General features: G+C 42.8%; 1 protein-coding gene across 1 annotated transcript in view; it reads left to right on the plus strand.

The window, feature by feature from the left end:
- Positions 1-22,001, plus strand: part of NR3C2 (nuclear receptor subfamily 3 group C member 2) — a 377,156-nt gene extending 355,155 nt beyond the window's left edge. Inside the window, exon 9 of the mRNA XM_032633341.1 lies at positions 19,246-22,001. Within this exon, the coding sequence (XP_032489232.1) occupies positions 19,246-19,401 (156 nt within the window). The 3' untranslated portion in view covers positions 19,402-22,001. The remainder of the gene's footprint in view (positions 1-19,245) is intronic.
- The last annotated feature ends 299 nt before the right edge of the window (positions 22,002-22,300 follow it).

Consider the following 22,300-nt stretch of genomic DNA (forward strand, 5'->3'; position numbering starts at 1 on the left):
TCAGTGTGCCTATTGGCCATTTGTATGTCTTCTTTGGAGAATTGTCCAGTTTCTTTGCCCATTTTTAAAAATTGGTGTTTTTCTTGTTGAGTTGTAGGCATTCTTTATATATTCTGGATTTTAACCCCTTATCCAATATATGATTTGCAAATATTTTCTCCCATTCCATGGGTTTTTGTCTTGGTGTCAAAAATCTTTCTCTTATGAACTTACAATGATAACAGACAGTAGTTTGTTCCTTTTAATCCTTAACTGGCAAAATTAAAGATTATGTCTGATCCCAATTTATTTAAAGAGAGGGGAAGAAGCATTTTCTTCTTATGATAACCACTCCTTTGGCTTCGTTATTCATTTCATAAGTTTCATAAGTATACCCACAGAACATGTGCCATTGTTCACAGCTAGTTTTGAAAATCTGTAAGAAAAGAAAGTCCTGTAAGGATGCTGGGGAGAAACTTGGACCTTGCCTTTTTCAGGGATGTTAAGGGAAATGTGCATTCCGTTTCCACCTGACCCCGTGAGATTTATGATGCCATAGGGTGAGCTTTCTGGAAAAAATGCATCAGATAGAAAGATCCACTGAGGGTCCAGGAAGCCACGCTCATAGAAAATCACATCTGACGTACAGGAATCTTGCCAATCTGAAATCTGTCTAGGGAAGATTTTGGACAGCTATCTCATTGTCTAACACCTGTGTCTATAAATCCCCCCCTCTTAGGCAGCCTAGATCCCTCCTCTTACAATTAAAATAACTATATAATGCCTGGGATTTACCTAGTGCCTTTCTTCCTAAGTCCTAGCACTAAAGCCTTCTAATATCTCCATGAAGGAAGGATGAGTAAATACTACTATTTACACTTCATCACCTCATCTTAATTCCTTTCTCTATAAAAAGGGAATAATAGTAATATTTACTCATTTCCTTTTACCCTGTGTATAGAGAAAAGAATTAAGGGAGGGAGTGATTAAGCGCATTTTCCCTGGTTCATGAGTGAGGCAGGTGCAGAAGGCAGGAGCAGAGGGGAGAGAAGCCCCTGTGGAGGATGGCAGTGCAGAGCCAGCCCTGCACCTGGTCAGCCCTATGGCTCCTGGTAGCTTAGCTGCCACTTCGGGGGCCCCGCACATAAAAGGGCCCCCCCTCTTGGCTTAATGGTCTGCTGTCACCATCTTGAAATTCTTAGCAAACTTTGAACAAGGGGCCCCAAGTTTTCATTTGGCACTGAGTCCCACAAACAATGCAGCCTGTCCCGGGCATAATATAATCTTTTTAAGATCATGTTGATCAGAGGAGATGCTGAGCGTGAAGAGCAGTTTGCAGCCCATGGTGCACCGTGCAAATGTGTCTGTGGAAGAAGCAGGGGTAGGAAAGGCAGAAAGCTTCATTGGAGCAGGGCGTGAGGACTGAAGGGAACAAGAGACACCAATGCCCTGTAAAGGAACCTTAAAACTAAAATCATTTTAAATGACTGAGATTGAAAAGGCTGGGAAGATGCCAGTGGATCGATTTTATTTATCACTGTCATGGTTAATGGGACTAGAAATTGTATATGGTTTCACAGTACAGTAAATAAGTGTCCTTTTGGTGGACTATTTAGTGTCTTTTTTTTTTGGCTGTACGCGGGCCTCTCACTGTTGTGGCCTCTCCTGTTGCGGAGCGCAGGCTCAGCTGCCATGGCCCACGGGCCCAGCCGCTCCGCGGCATGTGGGATCTTCCCGGACCGGGGCACGAACCCACGTCCCCTGCATTGGCAGGAGGACTCTCAACCACTGCGCCACCAGGGAAGCCCTTTTTTTGCATTTTTATTGGTGATTTTGCTGTTTAAAATTGTCCCCAGATGTACTGCCCACACACTGTCTTGTGCTTTTCAGCGCAAGGAGGCTGTGATGTGACTTATGGAGAAAATAAGCTTCGTTCGGGCATGAGTTATAATAATGCTGTTGGCCGTGAGTTCAGTGTGAAGGAATCAGCAACACACATGGGAATAAGGTGTCTTTAAACAGAAACACGTAAAACAAGGTTATGTATCACTTGTTTGATGAAAATGTTGTGACCAGTAGCTTGTGGGAACCTAACCCTCTATATCCCTAGGAGCAAAGGTTCTGTATTCGCTGACTCACTCTTGGCAATGACTTTATAGAGCATAACTACCACGAACAATGGGAATCAACTGTAAATGTGTGTGAACCGCAGTGACTATAGGTCCAAAGGTCAAAAATAGAAGACATGAGTGATGGGAACTCTCCATTTAAATGACAAATTCTGGATCCTTTAAGCTGGGCAATGTTTTCGGTTCCCTAGTTCAACCCCTTTATGGACAAGGATTCTTTCTAAAGCCTTTTTTTTTTTTTTTTTAATTTTATTTATTTATTTTTGGCTGCGTTGGGTCTTTGTTGTAGTGTGTGGGCTTCTCATTGCAGTGGCTTCTCTTGTTGCGGAGCACAGGCTCTAGGCATGCTGGCTTCAGTAGTTGTGGCATGCGGCCTCAGCAGTTGTGACTCGCGGGCTCTAGAGCGCAGGCTCAGTAGTTGTGGTGCACGGGCTTAGTTGCTCTGAGGCATGTGGGATCTTCCCAGACCAGGGCTCGAACCCATGTCGCCTGCATTGGCAGGTGGATTCTTAACCACTGCACCACCAGGGAAGCCCTCTAAAGCATTTTTTAAAGCCTTGAAGAATCTGTATAATATTTGGAACACCAGATCTGGCCACCACCATATCACTTGATTCATGTACTTCTTTTGCCCACATTTAATATTTCTAAAATCAGGAAACATCTTATACTTGCTTTATTTATTTTAGCAAACAACCAAAACCTGTCCTCCCAAGGCTGTTACTGAATCCCTGGCATGCCTTCCAATCCAGGGCCAGCAGACTGTTTCCATAAAGGACCAGGTAGTAAATGCTGTAGGCCTTGTGGGTCCCATGGTCTTTGCCACAGCTACTCAGCTCTGTCACTGTAGCCTGAAAGCAGCCACAGATAGTATCTAAATGAATGAGCATGGCTGGGTTCCAGTAAAACTTTTTCATATAATTTTCATCTGTCACAAAATATTCTTTAGATTTTTTTTGCAACCACTTAAAAGTGTAAAAAACAAAATGAAAAGACTTACAAACACCATTATTAGGTCAGATTTGCCCTGGAGGCCCGACTTTGCCAACCCCTGATTCATTCAGTGTCATCGTAGGATCAAAGGAAGAAATTCAGCCACCTTGGTCTCTACTGTAGTGTCCCTGCTTGGATCAGAAGAGGCCTTTGGTCCTTAGCCAGTGGTGTCTGCCCTTGTTACTCAGTGTTCCTTTTCTTTCAGAGCCTGAAGTAAGGATTTAACTGCTTAATCTTGATGTAACCAGACAGTAAAGTTGGTAACTTATAAATATGAATCGGTTTAGGTTTTTACATTGTTCCGTGTAGCGTACATTTGCAAGAAGGATCTAGAAAATACTGAAAACAAAAGTAGCAAAAGTTCATACTTCTATATACAGTAACGTGCCAATGCATTTCACATATAACCCTTTCATTAGATTTCCTTTGTTCAGCAATGTTCTAATTATCCCCTTATCTGTAAGCTCTACTTTCTGCTTTTGCGTTGTGTCATTTTTCTTTGTGTTTTTCACATGTACAACAGACCTTATTCACAGGAAGGCGGGGCCGCGATCTAGAATGAGGCTTGTAATACAAGGAAACTTAAACAGAGTGGAAATTAAATAAATTTAAGTACCAAAAAAAAAATAATCGGAAGGAAATTGAACCCATCTTGCTTAGCACCGCATCCAAACAACGTATTTTGAAGATTTATTCATCACTGACCAGAGATCAGTGACTGGTGTTGAATTTATTATGAAAATGGTGATGAGGAACGAATTAAAATGTAACCTCAGATAAGAGTCAGATGCTGATGGATGGGAAGCAGAGGTGAGTGCTCAGAAATGCCCTTCCCATCCCGGCCACCAGCCCGTTCCTGGGCACCTGGTGTGGCCCAGCTGCTCCAGCCCGTACCAGCCTAGACTCAGGGACCAGCCCTTTGAGGCCACAGGGGACATCCCTGGCGTCGTCAGGCAGCTGGGCCTCTGGAAGCAGAGCCAGAGGTGCCCATTTTGGCCTGGAGTCACCCTTGCAGAGAGTCCGCTTGCCTAGAATTCGCAGGCAGGGCTGACATGAGCAAGCAACCCCACCGAGGCTTGTCTCCTGCTTCAGGGACACACTTGAATCCAGACGCCCGCCTCCATGTGGGCTGGCCCTTGGCAGAGGACAGCAGTTTTTTAAAATAAGGAATCAACAAAAGATACCCCTTCCAGATGGCAGCTTTGCTGCTGCCGGTGGCAGTTCAGAGCCCTGTAACACCCTGCTAAGTTCCCGAAATGCCTCCTGTAGGCCAAGAATTTAGCTGATACATTGAGCGTACTGACAGCCAAGCTTTTGGCCAAAAAATACCCTTTTGGTGAGTGTTTAAAATCCAATCTTTTCAGGTATTTTTCTGATGGCACCTTTTTTTTTTTAATTGAAGTATAGTTGATTTACAATGTTGTCTTAATTACTGCTATACAGCAGAGTGATTCAGTTATACATATATATACATTCTTCTAGTATTCTTTTCCATTATGGTTTATCAGAGGATAGTTTTTTCATTAAATTATTTATTTTTGGCTGCGTTGGGTCTTCGTTGCCGCACGCGGGCTTTCTCTAGTTGCGGCGAGCAGGGGCTGCTCTTCGTTGCAGTGCACAGGCTTCTCATTGCGGTGGCTTCTCTTGTTGCAGAGCACAGGCTCTAGGCATATGGGCTTCAGTAGTTGTGGTTCGTGGGCTCTAGAGTGTAGGCTCAGTAGTCGTGGCGCATGGGCTGTAGAGCATAGGCTCAGTAGTTGTGGCGCACGGGCTTAGTTGCTCCGCGGCATGTGGGATCTTCCCAGACCAGGGCTCGAACCTGTGTCCCCTGCATTGGTAGGTAGATTCTTAACCACTGAACCACCAGGGAAGTCCTATCACAGGATACTGAAGATAGTTCCCTGTGCTATACAGCAGGACCTTGTTGTTTATCCATTCTATACATAAAAACTTACATCTGCTAACCCCAACCTCCCATTCCACCCCTCCCCCAACCCCCTCACCTTTGGCAACCACCAGTCTGTTCTCTATGTCCATGATTCTGTTTCAGAGATGGGTTCATTTGTGTCATGTTTTAGATTCTACATATAAATGATATCATATGGTATTTGTCTTTCTCTTTCTGACCTACTTCATTTAGTGTGATAATCTCTAGTTGCTTCCATGTTGCTGCAGATGGCATTATCCCATTCTTTTTTATGGCTGAGTAGTATTCCATTGTGTATGTATACATCACATCTTCTTTATCCATTCATCTGTCAATGGACATTTAGGTTGTTTCCATGTCTTGGCTATTGTGAATAGTGCTGCTATGAATAGGGGTGCGTGTATCTTTTTGAATTATAGTTTCGTCTGGATATATGCCCAGGAGTGGGATTGCTGGAACATATGGTAATTCAATTTTACTTTTCTGAGGAACCTCCATACTGTTTTCCACAGTGGCTGCACCAGCTTACATTCCCACCAGCAATATAGGAGGGTTCTCTTTTCTCCACACCATTGCCAGCATTTGTTATTTGTAGACTTTTTAATGATGGCCATTCTGACACATTTAAGGTGGTACCTCATTGTAGTTCTGATTTGCATTTCTCTAACGATTAGCGATGTTGAGCATCTTATCTTGTGCCTATTGGCTATCTATATTTTTTCTTTGGAGAAATGTCTGTTTAGTTCTTCTGCCCATTTTTCAATTGGGCTGTTTGTTTTTTTGTTGTATGAACTGTTTGTATATTTTGGAAATTAAATCCTTGTTGGCTGCATCAGCCTGTAGGCTGTCTTTTCATTTTGTTTATGGTTTCCTTTGCTGTGCAAAAGCTTGTAAGTTTGATTAGGTCCCATTTGTTTATTTTTGTTTTTATTTCTATTGCCTTGGGAGACTGACCCAAGAAAACATTGGTATGATTTATGTCAGAGAATGTTTTGCCTATGATCTCTTCTAGGAGATTTATGGTGTCCTGTCTTATGTTTGTCTTTAAGCCATTTTGAGTTTATTTTTGTGTATGGTGAGAGGATGTGTTCTAACTTCATCAGTTTACATGCAGCTGTCCAACTTTCTCAACACCACTTGCTGAAGAGACCTTTTCCCATTGTATATTCTTGCCTCCTTTGTCAAAAATTAATTGACCATAGGTGTGTGGGTTTTATTTCTGGGCTCTCTATTCTGTTCCGTTGATCCCTAAATCTGTTTTTGTGCCAATACCATGCTGTTTTAATTACTGAAGCTTTTTTGTATTGCCTGAAGTCTGGGAGGGTTATGCCTCCTGCTTTCTTCTTTTTCTTCAGGATTGCTTTAGCAATTCAGGGTCTCTTATGGTTCCATATGAATTTTAGGATTATTTGTTCTAGTTCTGTGAAAAATGTCATGGGTAATTGGATAGGGATCACATTAAACCTGTAGATTTCTTTGGGTAGTTTGGCCATTTTAACAATATGAAGTCTTCCAATCCAAGAGCATGGGATATCTTTCCATTTCTTTGAATCATCTTCAGTTTTCTTTATCAGTGTTTTTATAGTTCTCAGAGTATAAGTCTTTCACCTCCTTGGTCAGGTTTATTCCTAAGTATTTTATTTTGGGGGGTGCGATTTTAAAAGGGATTTTTTTTTTTTACATTCCCTTTCTGATATTTCATTATTGGTGTAAAGAAATTTAACCAGTTTCTGAATGTTAATTTTGTATCCTGCTACCTTGCTGAATTCGTTTATCAGTTCTAGTAGTCTTTGTGTGGAGTCTTCAGGGTTTTCTATATATCGTATCATATCATCTGCATATAATGACAACTTTACCTCTTCCCTTCCAATTTGGATACCTTTTATTTCTTCTTCTTGTCTGATTGCTATGGCTAGGCCTTCCAGTACTATGTTGAATAGAAGAGGTGAGAGTGGGCATCCTTGACTTGTTCCAGATTTTAGCATGAAGGCTTTCAGCTTTTCACCATTGAGTATTACACTGGCTGTGGGTTTGTCATAAATAGCTTTTATTGTCTTGAGATATGTTCCCTCTCTACCCACTTTTGTAAGAGTTTTTATCATGAATGAACGTTAAATTTTGTCAGATGCATTTTCTGCATCTATTGAGATGATCATGTGGTTTTAGTCTTTTCTTTTGTTGATATGACATATCACATTGATTGATTTGCATATGTTGAACCATCCTTGTGAACCTGGGATGAATCCCACTTTGTCGTGGTGTATGATCTTTTTTATGTGTTGTTGGATTCAGATACCTTTTTTTATTGAGATATAACTGACATAACATTGTGTAAGTTTAAGATGTCCAACATATTGCTTTGATACATTTATATATTGCAAAATCATTACCACCATGGCATTAGCTAACACCTATCATGTCACATAATTATCATTTCTTTTTTGTGGTAGGAACAATTAAGTCCTAGTCTGTTAGCAACTTTATAAAACAGTATTGTTGTCACTGTGGTGTGCATTAGATCTCTAGGACTTATTTATCTACTGGTTGCAAGTTTGTACCTTCAAACAACATCTCCCTAAGTCCCCCATTCCTTGGTAACCATTCTTCTACTCTCAGTTTTTAAGCGTTCAGCTTTTACAGATTCTACATATAAATGAGATCATAGAATATTTGTCTCTCTCCGTCTGACTTATCTCACCATAATGCCCTCACAGTGCATCAGTGTTGTTGCAAATAGCAGAATTTACTCCTTTCTCATGGCTGAAAAATTGTGTGTGTGTGTATCACATCTTCATCCATTCATCTGTTGACACTTAGGTTGTTTCCATATCTTGGCTGTTGTGAATAATGCTGCAGTAAATATGAGAGTGCACATATCTCTTTGATATCCTGTTTTCCTTTCCTTCAGCTATATACCCAGGAGTGGAGTTGCTGGATCATAGGTTAGTTCTGATGTTTTGAGGAACCTCCATACTGTTTTTCCATAGTGGCCAAACCACTTTGCATTCCCACCAACAACAGTGCACAAGGGTCCCCTTTTCTTCACATCCTCACTAGCACATATCTCTTGTCTTCTTGGTGATAGCCATTCTAACAGGTGTCATCATCTGATATCAGTGAGTTATTTCATTGTGCTTTTGATTTAAATTTCCCTGGTTAATGATGTGGAGCATCTTTTTCACATACCTGTTGGCAATTTGGATGTCTTCTTTGGAAAAATGTCTATTCAGTCCCTCTGCCCATTGTTTAATCAAATTGTTTATTATTGAGTTATATGAGTTTTTAATATATTTTGGATATTAATCCCTTATCTGATATATGGTTTGAAGATACTGTCTCCTGTTCTGTCGTTTGCCTTTTCATTTTTTTTTTTTGACTCTTTTGCTCTGCAGAAGCTTTTTAGCTTGACGTAGTCATACTTGTTGAACTTTGGTGTCATGTCTAAAAAATCATTGCCAAGGCCAATGTCAAGGAACTTCTTTCTTATATTTTCTTCTATGATTTTTTTTTTTTTTTTTTTTTTTTTTGGTACGCGGGCCTCTCACCGTTGTGGCCTCTCCTGCCGCGGAGCACAGGCTCCGGGCGCACAGGCTCAGCGGCCATGGCTCACAGGCCCAGCCGCTCCGCGGCATGTGGGATCTTCCCAGACCGGGGCACGAACCCGTGTCCCCTGCATCGGCAGGCGGACTCTCAACCACTGTGCCACCAGGGAAGCCCTCTTCTATGATTTTTATGGTATCAGGTCTTACATTTAAGTCTTTAATCCATTTTGAGTTCATTTTTGTGAGTGGTGTAAGATAGGGGTCCAGTTTTAGTCTTCTGCATGTGTTTAATCCAGTTTTCCCAACACCATTTGTTGAAGAGACTATGCTTTCCCCATTGAGCGTTCTTGGCTCCCTTGTCAAATGTTAGTTGATCAAAAATGCAGAGGTTTATTTCTGGGCTCTCTTTCTGGTCCATAAGTCTATGTATCTATTTATTTGCCAGTACCTTACTGTTTTAATTACTCTGGTTTTGTAGAAAAGTTTGAAATCAGGAAGAGTAATGTCTCTGACTCTTCTTCTTTCTCAAGATTGCTTTGGCTATTTGAAGTCTCTTGTGGTTCCGTACAAGTTTTAGGGTTGTTTTTTCTACTTCTATGAAAAATGCCATTGGAATTTTGATAGGGATTGTGTTGAATCTGTACATGGCTTTGAGTAGTATGGACATTTTAACAGTATTGTCCTTTGATTCATGACCACGGGATGTCTTTCCATTTGTTTGTGTCTTCTTCAACTTCTTTCATCATGGTCTTGTAGTTTTCATTGTAAAGATCTTTCACTTCTTTGGTTAAATTTATTCCTAAGTATTTTATTGTTTTGAAGCTATTGTGAATGGGATAGTTTTATTTCTTTTTCATATGTTTCATTGTTAATATGTAGAAATGCAACTGACTTATGTATGTTGATTTTGACCTCTGCAACTTTATTGAATTTGTTAATTAGTTCCAACAATTTGGGGGCTTTGTATTTAGGATTTTCTGTATATAAGATCATATCATTTGCAAACAGAGGTAATTTTACTTCTTCTTTTCTGATTTGGATGCCTTTTATTTCTTTTTCTCTACTAATTGTTCTAACTAGGATTTCCAGTACTATATTGATTAAGAGGGGTGAGAGTGGGCACCCTTGTCTTGTTCCTGATATTAAATGAAGAAAAACTTTCAGTCTTTCTCCATTGAGTATAATGTTAGCCCTGAATTTGTCGTATATGGCCTTTACTACATTGAGGTATGTTCCCTCAATACCCAATTTGTTGAGGGTTTTTATCATGCAAGGATGTTGCATTTTGTCAGATGCTTTCTCTGCATTTATTGAGATGATTGTATAATTTTTATTTTTAATTCTGTTAATGTAGTGTGCATTTATTTATTTGTGTATGTTGAACCATTCTTGCATCCCAGGGATAAATCCCACTTGGTCATGGTGTATAATCCTTTTACTGTAATGTTGAATTTCGTTTGCTAATCTTTTGTTGAGAATTTTTGCATCTATATTCATCAGGGATATTGGCTTATAGTTTTCTTTTCTTTGGCTTTGGTGTCAGAGTAATGCTGGCCTGGTAAAATGAGTTTGGAAGTATTCCTTCTTCTTCAGTTTATAGGACAAGTTTGAGGAAGATTGACATTAATTCTTCTCTAAATGTGTGGTAGAATTTGCCCGTGAAGCCAGCTGGTCCAGGGTTTTCTATATTTGGAGATTTTTGATTACTGATTCAGTCTCCTTACCAGTTATTGGTTAGTTCAGATTTTCTGTTTCTTCCTGATTCAGTCTGAGCAGGTTGTGTGCTTCTAGGAGTTTATCCATCTCTTCCAGGTTACCCAACTCGTTAGCATATTATTGTTCTTAGTAGTCTCTTATGATCCTTTGTATTTCTGTAGTATCAGTTGTAATATCTCCTCTTTCATTTCTGATTTTCATTTCTGATTTTGAGTCTTCTCTCTTTTTTTCTTCATCTACCTAAAGTTTTGTCAGTTTCATTTATCTTTTCAAAAAACCAACTCTTAGTTTCATTGATTTTTTTTTTTTTCCTATTGTTTTTCTGGTCTCTATTTCATCTATTTCCATTCTGATCCTTGTCATTTCCTTCCTTCTGCTAACTTTGGATATAGTTTGTCCCTTTTTTCTCCTGGTTCCTTGAAGTGTAAATTTAGGTTATTTATTTGAGATCTCTCTGTTTTCTTAATGTATGCATTTATCACCATAAACCCCCTCTCAGAACTGCTTTTACAGCATCCCATGGATTTTGGTATGTTGTGTTTCCATTTTTATTTGTTTTGAGATATTTTTTAAATTTCTTCTTTGACCAATTTGTTATCCAGGAGTGTGTTGTTTAATTTCTACATATTTGTAGATTTTCCAGCTTTTCTCTTGTTGAACTCTAGCTTCATACCACATGGCCAGAAAAGATACTTGGTATAATTTCATTCTTCTTAAGTTTGCCGAGACTTATATTGTGTTCTCCCACATGGTCAATCCTGGAGAATGTTCCATGTGCACCAGAGATGAATGTATACTCTGCTTCTGTTGGATGGAATGTTCTCTTAATATCTGTTAGGTCTATTTGGCCTAATATATGGTTCAAGTCCCATGTCTCCTTATTGATTTGCTGTCTGGACGATCTGTTCATTGCTGAAAGTAGGGTGCTTAAGTCCTTTACTATTATTGGATTGTCATATATTTCCCCCACCAGATATGTTAGTATTTGCTGAATATATTTAGGTGCTCTGATGTTGCGTGTGTGTGTGTGTGTACACACACACACACACACACACACGTTGTTTTCTTGATGAATGTACCCCTTTATCATTATATATTGACTTTCTTTGATGCTTGTTACCATTTTTGGCTTAAAGTCTATTTTGTCTGTAATAAATATAGTTACTCCCACTTTCTTTTTGATTCTACTTGCATGGAACAAGCAAGTTCTTTTCCATTCTTTCACTCTGAGCCTGTGTGTGTCCTTAAAGCTGAAGTGAATCTCTTGTAGGTAGCATATAGTTGGGTCTTGACATTTTACCCATCCAGCCACTCTGCATCTTTCGATGGTGAATTCAGCCCATGTACATTTAGAGTTGTTATTGGTATGTAAGGACTTAGTAATGCCATCCGGTTCATTGTTTTCTGGTTGCTTTGTATTTTTCATTGTTTCTTTTTCCTCTGTTTCTGCCTACCTTTGTAAATTCGCATTTTCCATTTTGGTATGCCTGTTTCCCTTTTCTTTATCTCTTGTGCATCTACTCTAGGTGTTTTGGTTTGTGGTTACCACGACGCTTACATAAGACATTGCATAGATAAAACAGTCCATTTTAAGTTCATAGCAACCTAACTTCAGTTGTCTACACAGGCTACCCCGTTTTATATTTTTGATGTCATTATTTAACAAATTATAGTCACTATAATTATTTTTGATACTCTTTGACCTTTATAGTATAGTTAAGTGGTTAACATACCATCCTATTACAGAGTTAGGATTTTCCAAGTCTGATTGTATATTTACCCTTACCAGTGTCTTAGATACTCATATATTTTCATGTCACTGATTAGCATATATTCATTTCAGCTTGAAGTACTCCTTCCAGCATTTCTTTCAAGGGGGGGTCCAGTGGTAATGAACACCCTCAGCTTTTGTCTGTTTTGGAAAGTCTTTCTCTCCTATGTATTTGAAAGATAATTTTTCCAGATAGTGTTTGGCTGGCAACTTTTTTCTTTCAGCACTTGGGATATGTGATTCTGCTCTCTTCTGGCCTGTAGGGTTTCTGTTGGGAAATCTTCTGATAGCCTAATGGAAGTTCCTTTGTAGGTTACAGTCTTTTTTCCCCTGGCTATTTTTAGAATTATTTATTTTTGCTGTATGACAGTTTCATTATAACATGTTTTAGAGTAAGCCTCTTTGCATTGAGAAAACAGAGTGAACTATTAACCTTGTGAACTTGGATGTCCATTTTTCTCCCCAGGCTTGGGAAGTTCTTGGCTATTTCTTTAAATAAATTTTCTGCCCCATATCCCTCTCTTCTCCTTCTGGAACCCTGATTTTTCTAATGTTAGGTGTTTTGATGGAATCCTTTAGATCACATAGGCTTTCTTCACTCTTTTCCATTCTTTTTTCTTTGTTCTCCTTTAATGTGCATATTTTGGAATCTTCTGACTCACTTATTCTTTCTTCCTTTGCTCTGCTTTACTGCAGATGCTCTCTATAGCATTCTTCACTTCATTCCATGAGCTCCTCAGCTCTGGAATTTCTGCTTGGTTCTTTTTTATGATTTGTGTTTCTTTGGTAAACTACTCATTTTGAGCCTGTATTTCTTCATGATTTTGTTGAATTGTCTTCCTGAGTTTTCTTCTAGCTCACTGAGTTTGTGCAAAACAGCAATTCTTGAATTTAGCTAGATTGCAAAAGTCCATGCCTTTGAGCTCAGTTATTAGAGAACTATTATCTTTTGGTGATGGCATGTTTTCTTGATTTTTCATATTCCTTGTAGTTTTGCGTTGCCTTTTTCTTGCACTTGAAGTGGCAGATACTGTCTTCAATTATTGCTAGTTGCCTTCAGATGGGATGGTCTGTTCATTGGCGCTCTTATTATCTGGGGTTTTTCTGCCTTTGTAAGGATACATCTGTTCCACTCCTTTTTGCTTCTCGTTGTGGCAGAATTCTGCAGCTCTTATGTCTTTTCTGGTTCTTACAGCTCCCCAGGATGGCTACTAGATGCCTCTTTTTGTTTTCCAGAAAGTGGCACCACTGTAGCTCAAGTTGGTGGTTTCTCCGTAGCCCACAGATCCTGGCCTGTTTTCTGAGCACACTTCCTGTCTACTGGAGCTCACTCTTGCCACCACACTCAGGAGTGTGCACAAGATGCCAGCTGCAGAGTGGGGGGAGGTATGAGTTTAGCACTCAGGGATTGGGGGGGTACCTGTGGACCCTCTAGGGAGATCCCCAGGTGTAGTATTCCCAGAGGCTCAGGGTAGACCTTAATGGCTGTGTCCCTTTAATGCCCTTGGATATTCTTATCTGTCTCTTTCCCAATCTCCTCCCTCCTCCTCCCAGTCATGGAAGTCCCACCTCAGTACTCTGGGTGCCACTGGTCTCTCCAGCTGTATCCTGCAACACAAGGGTAGCCAAGCACTCACTCACCACTCTCCTTTTCTCCTGTGGGAGAGGTTGCTGCCACCTGATAATTTGGCCCCATGCAGTGTCGCCAGGGGTTGGGACAGCGCTGGTAAAGTTCTTTCCTCTCCACTACTTCCAAACTCATTTAATTTTATTGCTCCAGTGATGTGCAGGAGTCTCCCCTTGGGAAGGCTGACTTTCTGCGATTTCTCCCTTGTCAGTCGGTATCTGCCCAGGTCAGCAGTCTCCAGGTATTTTCCTGACCATGGCAAGAGGGGCTGGGACAGGTTCACTGCTCCACTGGTTTCGTAGCCCATGCCGAAGTCTGTCTGCCTATTACCAGATGCACAGATGGGCAAGACTCCTCCCCACGTCCCTTTGCACGTGGGACCGGATCCCAGAGCTCCACAAAGGTGCTTTTGTTCATGGATGGATGACTAATTCTTTGTTGAAAGGGGGGGATTGTCAGCGTCATGCTGTCATGATGCTGACAGTACTCTTTGATGGTCTCTTGCTGATACTTCTTCTCTCAGTTGCCTCTCGGAGGCCTTCAGGACTCTCCTAAACTCAGCCTCTAGTAGAGCCTGCCAGCACTCAGCGGGGTAGCCTCACTGCAGGGCCTGGGTTTTCAAAGGGAATCCACGAGCAAACAGTCTAACCTTGTTGTTAAAGGTACATTTTCTTCTGGGTGTAGAAACAAATGCTACCAAGCTGAGGGGGTGTTGTCACCATCACATTTTGCTGAGACGTCACCAGCCAGAGAGAAGCAGTCCTGCATGGCCACGGGGCCCCACCCTGTGCACACACCAGCATCTTCCACACTAGCCCTCACTGGGTGGCGGTTGTGGGTTTTGAATGAAGCCCAGACTCCTTATATAATCACTGTGCATCATTTTCCAGCATTCAGAAGGCCATTGCTAGAGGGTAGACAGTTGCTAGTCATTTCTGTCTATACTTTACTTTAACAGTATTTATTTAGAGTTGAAGCTGTGTATCTTTTGCCCCTAATGCTATCAATATATCTGGCTAAAATTCTGATCTTTGCAAATAAAGCTTCAAACCTCCCAATGCTCAATTCAAGCCAAAGCTCCATCCTCATGAGGTGAAAGTTCTGGAGTCAGCAGCTAACTTATGAGACATGGGCTTGCTGTTGGAACCCATGGGACCCAACGCAGTTGCTCAGTCACTGCTCACTGACTGTGTAATCTTGGCACAGCAGTGCCAAACCCTCCCTGCGTGCCCCTCCCTCCCAGAGACTGCAGCTCCTGGTGGGAGCAGGGCCCAGCTACTGGCCTGCCACAGGCGATGACTCAGTGGAGAGAGTGGGAAATAGGCACCGACTGAGCCTGATAGCTTCAGTGTCGAACAAGCAAAGTGCCACCAGTCACCCTGTGACCTTGTCAGGCTCCTCTGTCACCCTAACAGCTGTGGCCCTGACATCAGGCTCTGGATAAATCATGTAGAGCGTCCAGCTAGACTTCTGTGATCCCAACAGATGCCTTTTGTACAGAATTGAGAAGTCAACGCAGGACTCTCTTTGATTCCTAATAGTATGGACTCTTATTACTGATTATAATTAGGGTTCTTGACTCTCCTTCTAGCCTAGTATTAACCAGCCTTCCAGGCTGTGACCGCGGGGCCTGCCTGCCCCCAACCAACCCCCTGTACCTGGGGCAGAGGACAGGATGGCGCCTGCTGAGGGCACATGCATCATACCTGGTTGTCCCCATGTTTCCTGGCTCCTCCAGGCTCTGGCAGAGGTGCCGCCTGCCTTGCATCAGGCTGACACCCAGGAGACACACGTGTGTAACGTGACCGTTAGACATTTTGCTGTGACACGGCAGTTTGGCTCAGGAACCGGTATCTGTTCTGATGGGTCAACATCTCTGCCGACCCAACAGTATGTGACTCCCCAGCTCTCAGGACCTAGTTCCCACCACCTCATGCTCTGACCACCTGCAGCCTCGCCCTCCCTGTGCCTTGTTTTTTCCAGGAGGGGTGGTGCCCTCGTACCAACCTCAGCAACAGGCCAACTCAGACATCCGCTGAGGGCCAGGGCCCGGCGCACTGGCAATGCACTGTGGGTCAGCAGGCAGGTCCTGCAGCCTGGCCACTCAGTGACTGGGGGTTCCTGGCTTCGATTCTCACATGATCCCTGACCCCAGCAACTGCAGCCGTTGGCTCAGGCTCTGCTGGGTTGGGATCTTCAGAGGTTTGCAGCCCTCCCAGGGCAGGCAGGTCGGGCAGGCTTGTGAGGAAGTCAGTGCCTTCTGGTAGCTGCTGGGGCCCCCAGGCATCTTGGTCAGTTAGTGGTAATGGGGGTCCCCTCTCCAGGGGTGTTTGCAGGGTCAGAGGCCCAGTCCTGGCCTTCCAGGCTGACCCCATGTGCCCCAGGAGAGCCCCCCATCCCTCAGCAGCTGACATCTATTATGAACAGAAACCCTGGGTATAGCTCATGACTGGAAATGAGCTGCTTTCCCAGTCCATGGAACGTGGACCAGAGATGCGCAGGAAATGCCAGCCCCCAGTTAAGATGCAGGGTCTGTGAGTAGCGTCTGGGACACCTAACCCCCGGCCAACCTGCCAGGAAAAACAGCCGAGCCCCTGGCCCCGGTCTCTCTCCATCTGGTCTAGTTCCCCAGCATCTCCTAGGCAATACTCGTGTGGGTGTTAAAGATGGGGCAGGGGACCTGTCCCCATTTACAGGCTCACAGAGGTGCTCCCCTGCACACTGCCTCAGGTTCACGGACTGATTTACTCTGCTCCTTACCTCTCGTTGTATATAGGAATGTGCAGGCAGTGCTGTCTCCTGCTTACAAGCATAAACCCTTCAGTGGCCCTGGCCCTGCAGGCTCGCTCACAAGCTTCCTGCTGCTCTGAACCCCCTGAGCAACCCCACACTTGCTCCCTGAGTGCCACACGGCCCAGCTCCCCCCCCTTCGGGTCATATGCCAAGGCCACCTTGTCACCATGACCTTCCACCTCACCCCTGCCCCACACCTCAGACGCTCTGAGCACCGGGAGCCTTTATCTCCGGATGTGAGGCAGTCCCAGCCCCGGAGATGTGCAGGCTGTGGCCGCCAAGCAGCTGTCCTGTGGGGGGAGGGGGGTTAATATGGCCTAGAAACTCGGATGTCAACCCTTGGGTTAAAAGTTAAAAGGAAAAACACCCTCCTTCACAGCCCTGAAGGTGGCCACCCAGAGGGACCCTCGGGGGCAGCAGCAGGGGCAGAGATCAGGATGAACTTAAACTAGGTCCCGAGTGCCCTTGGCCGGTGCCACTGAAGGGCGTGACCCGCGGTCCACAGTGAGACTTGTTTGTAGTACCACAGCTGGAGAGCAGGACCCAGTGTGGCTTTTAGTGCTCACAGCCACTGGCCCACCACCGGAAACCATTAAGAAACTTGCCACCCCAAGTCTATTTCAAGACTGTCTTTCCAGGAAAGGCCAAACACAAAGTTCCCCCATCCCACATTTTATAGAAGGAAGGCCTGAGGACCAGGTTACACAAAGATGACCCAGAGCAGGTCTTGCAAGCTGTGTCCCAGTTTGCAGAGAAAAGTGATGGTTGAAGGAGTTTGGGAAGAGGGAGAGGATGACTGAGAATTGACATCCGTTCAGCACTTACTCCATGCCAGTTCACGGATTCAGCCTCTGCTGCACCCCTCTGCAGCAGATACTCTCATGGCCCCCACTTTACAGATGGGGAAACTGAGGTGTAGCACTCACTAAGCAAGCACAAGTGTGTCTGAACAAGCCCACAGCAGATGGTGCCTTGTGCTCTTTCCCAGCTTATTTGGCCCCAACTTCCTGTGGGTACAGAAAAGTCAGCCCTTGGACCTACCTAGGAAGATACCAGTCTACAGACTGAGGGCATATTCAGGCACAAACAGAAGCACCAGGTATATCTCCCAATGAGTTTTTCTGGATTCCTGGTTTGTATCGAAGGCCTTTACCACACAGTTATTTACTACACGACTCAATTTAAGCCTGCTAATTGTTTTGGGTTTTTTTTTTTTTAATCCTGAGGGAAAGTTACAGATTTTCACTTAATAAAGTGAAAAACGCTTTACTAAGATGACCGTTACGACGTGTAATGTTAATGTTGTCTGCTTTAATACAGTGGGAAATGACCAAAAGTCATTTTTCCCATGATAGGATACAGAATTAACTAAAGAAAAATTAGAATGTATACTTTCTGATTTGAAAGTATATTCCTAGTAAAGAGAATAGCACCCAGTAATGCTATACTGCATTTGTGGGTTTGTTTGTTTGTTTTAACCTCACAGAATTGGGAGTAGTTCAGGTCCAGGAGGATAGGAAAGGTCCTTGGGTCACAGAGTAGGGAAAATGGCTGGACAGGCGGAAAGACATAGATGTTTTCCTTGATGTTTTCATGTTCTCCAAGTGGCTGAGAATGGATGAATGGATAAAGATGATATTAGATCAGACCGATATTATATATCATCACCTTTATCCATATCCACACATACACATAACGGAATATGACTCAGACATGAGAATGAAGGAAACCCCACCATTTGCAACAACATGGATGGACCTAGAGAACATTATGCTAAGTGAAATAAGTCAGACAGAGAAAACTCATACTATCTGATCTCACTCATATGTGGAATCTAAAAAAGCAAACTAATAGAGACAGAGAGTAGAATGGTGGTTACCAGAAGGTGGGGGAAATGAGGAGATGTTGGCCAAAGAGTATAAACTTCTAGTTACTAAGAGGAATAAGTTCTGGTGATCTAGTGTACATACAGCATGGCGACTATAGTAATAAGGCTGTACTATACACGCAAGAGCTACTGAGTAGATCTTAAAAGTTTTCATCACAAAAAAGAAATGGTAGTTACGTACCTTGATAGAGGTGTTCATCATTTTGCAATATTATAAGTGTATCAAATCTACTACCCCTTTACACCTTAAACTCACACAAAGTTGTATGTCAGTTATATCTTAATAAAGCTGGGAATGGGGCTGAGAAGTCTCAGCCCCAGCCCCCAGCTCAGGACTGGGATCCTGAAGGAAGGAGGACACTGGCAAGATGAGGCCAGGGGGCTGCCGGTGGAAGTCTGGCTCCCCCTGCGGCCACAGCTCCATTGGCAGGGCCCAGCCAGGCCTCGAGGGGGCACAGCACCTGCCCTTACAAGCTGGGGAAGGCCCAGCGCCAGGACCCAAAGCTACACGCAGGTGCTTGCCCCACCCAACGCACACATTTATAAATGAGGATTGGATGAGAGCAATTCAGTGACCCTGCCGCTATGAACTCTGTTACTGGCCCTGTTGCTGCTGATACATTTAAGACTCAACAATGACAGAGCTCCTGATCGAATCTGTTTTGCACGAAAGACCGATTACGTGCAGCGGACGTTGAGCATCCTTCTTCCTCCCCCAAGACGGATGACTTAGTCACGTTAATTAAGCAGCTTCGTAGACACGGTGGGATTTGTGAATGTTGCTCTGAGCTTACTCCGGAGTTGTTAGGACTCAGAGGGGCCCGGAGACAGGGTGGGAATCAGGCCTTGATGTCACAGCCCCTCTGTCTGTCTGTTGCAGCTGGTGAGCGACTTGCTGGAATTTTGCTTCTATACCTTCCGGGAGTCCCAGGCCCTGAAAGTGGAGTTCCCAGCGATGCTGGTGGAGATCATCAGCGACCAGCTGCCGAAGGTGGAGTCCGGGAACGCTAAGACCCTTTACTTTCACAGGAAGTGACGGGAGACATCTCACCAGAAGAACTTTGCCTTAAGTTTCCCCGTGTTACTACACACCCACGAAGGACCCAAGAAAATCATGTTTTTGACCCGTGATGGTTGATTCCCACTTGTTCAGCAGTTGCTCAAGTTGAAAATCATGTCAAGGGTTGGGAGGCAGGCGGGCAGGGTGACGTGGATTTGGCGAGACCTGCATAGTCTGAAAGGTTCTTCCCTCTCCAACCCCCAGCACTTAGAAACACGTTCCTGTTCCTCTGGATGAAAAGCCATATCTAGTCAATAACTCTCTGATTTTGATATTTTAACAGATGGAGGTTTTAACTATGCCATGTAGTTCCTGGGATCGTTCGCTTGTTTTAAAAGGGTTCAAGGACTAACGAACTTTTTCAAGCTCACCCTTGGTTTGCACATAAAGCGTATAGTCAATATGGGGCATTAATATTCTTTCGTTATTTAAAAAAAACAAAAAAACAAACACAAAAAAATATATACAGATTCCTGTTGTGTAATAACGGAACACGTGGACTGGACTAGCGACCCCCTTGGGGGCACTGCTTCGCCCACGTCTTTCTGCATCACTGGTATCCACACCCTCTAGCCTCCATTTATTATTTAATTAGAACGGATAAGATGTTCAAACAAATGCCTTGGTTTCAATTTCTAGTATCTATTGTGTTGGCTTTACCGATAATTTTTGCAGTCTTTTGCTGTGCTGTACATTACTGTATGTATAAATTGTGAAGGACCTAAACTAAGGTATAAGGAACTTTTGTAAATGAGACACATACAAAAAAAAAAAAAAAAACTTTAATGGTTAATAGGATGAATGGGAAAGTATTTTTGAAAGAATTCTATTTTGCTGGAGACTATTTAAGTACTATCTTTGTCTAAACCAACAAGGTAAAAAAAAAATTTTTTTTTTTGTAAAGTGAAACGTTCTGCATGCATCATGAACCGTTTACAGTGTATTTAAGAAAGGGAAAGCTGTGCCTTTTTTTAGCTTCATATCTAATTTACCATTTTACAGTCTCTGTTGTAAATAACCACACTTAAACCTCTTCGGTTGTCTTTAAGCCTTTCTACTTCTTCTGTACTTTCGTTTCGTCCTTGGTCTCCCGCTTGGGGTGTTCGTGGGACTTGAGCACGTTTTCCAGCTTCGGCTCCATCCTCCTTCCACTGGGGACGGCGCGCTGTGGTGTCTGCAGCTCCGTGAAGGCGTCATTCGATGACACCCTCCCTGAGAGGATGTCCGGGGAGTGCAGCAGCTCTAGGAAAGCTGCCTCTTTTCCATTTTCCTCAAGAAGCAGAATCAGCTTTAGGGGAGAGAGTGACTGGAAATGCGATGGCTCAGAGAGCGTATCCTCATCCCATTTTAGAAAATCGAATTTTCTCCTTTGGGGGGAAAAGAACTCCATGCACGCGCTACGTCCGCAAAAGGTGAAATGTTCACTTCTGGTCTCAGAAGGGGTTGTTGCACTTCTGGCACTGGTCATGGGAACACGGAGGTCATGGCAGGAGGCACTGGGAAGGTGTGTGTGGGCACGGCACGGTTCAGTCAGAACGGCGAGGAGACTGCACGATGATTAGAGGGTTTTTAGATTTTTAAAAGGAAGGTTTTAAAAATGAATTTTATATGTAAACAGTTTTGGAAAAAAAAAAACCTACAGATCATATAAGCAAGACAGTGGCACTAAAATTTTTAATTCACTAATCTGTTTGGCACTGATGCAATTTATGGCTTTTTCTCTTGCCCCAAATCACAAACATATATATCTTTGGGGAAACTTAACAACATGATTGCACTAAATACTTTGAATAGAGGCCAAAATTAATCTTTTAAAAGTGATGATAATCATCAGTTACTCAGTGAAATCGTATTCTTTTCCAAAACCTGAAAGCTGTAGCTGGAGAAGCCCAAGGCCGGGAGATGGCAGCGTTGGGATCAACACTTTTCTCCAGGGTTCACCATGCAGGCAACATTACCATGTCTTTCAGAAGACACCTGCCTTGTGCAAGGGGAAACCTGTGAAAGCTGCACTCAGAGGGAGGAGTTTCTCTTACATAATTTGCAGTTTCCAGAATTTAATTTTTATGCAGATCTTTAAATACAGTCAACTTACATGCACAGCAATATGAAAGCCACACTTGGAAGGTGATAAATACACAGCATGCAGACTGGGAGTTTCTAGAAAAGAAATGGCTTCACAAGAGCAGCTTTTAGCTCAGACTTACTTTTGATGAAATCGGAATCTTGACGTAACCAGGTTTGGGATGGAGACGGTCTGCATCGGCTTTTTGTATAAACGAAGTTACTGGCTCTTTGTGTGTCTCCAGGTAACTTTGCTTGATTAAACAGCAAAGCCATATTCTAAATCCACTGTTGAATGCCTGTCCCAGTCCAAATTGTCTCTTATTTTTGTACCATATTGCTCTTAAAAATCTTGGTTTGGTACAATTCATAATTCACCAAAACTTCTTCATATAATTAAAAAAGACACTAAATTAGTTTAAAATGAAGCAATTTATATCTTTATGCAAAAACATATGTCTGTCTTTGCAAAGGACTGTAAGCAGATTACAATAAATCCTTTACTTTAATCACTTGTTGTTTTGGAAACGGTTCATTTGAACGTCTGTAGGAACACGTGGATTTTGTGCCCTTTTACACCTAGATTATATGCCCTTCTACACCTAGATTATATGCCCTTCTGCCTACATCCAAGATGGAGTCACCATTTTTTCCCCCATGTTAGAAAGCCCTGTGTAATCCACATACTAATTATCCTCTTTGGGGACTGGTGAGATGTCCTGTTTCTTACTGCTGATATTTGGTTCACTGAAATACCCCATAACAATTTTATAACAATAACTACTACTGATGTAGCCACTAAATGCTGTAG

The sequence above is a fragment of the Phocoena sinus genome, chromosome 5 (genome assembly GCF_008692025.1).
Source record: "Phocoena sinus isolate mPhoSin1 chromosome 5, mPhoSin1.pri, whole genome shotgun sequence".
Taxonomy (NCBI): Eukaryota; Metazoa; Chordata; class Mammalia; order Artiodactyla; family Phocoenidae; genus Phocoena; species Phocoena sinus.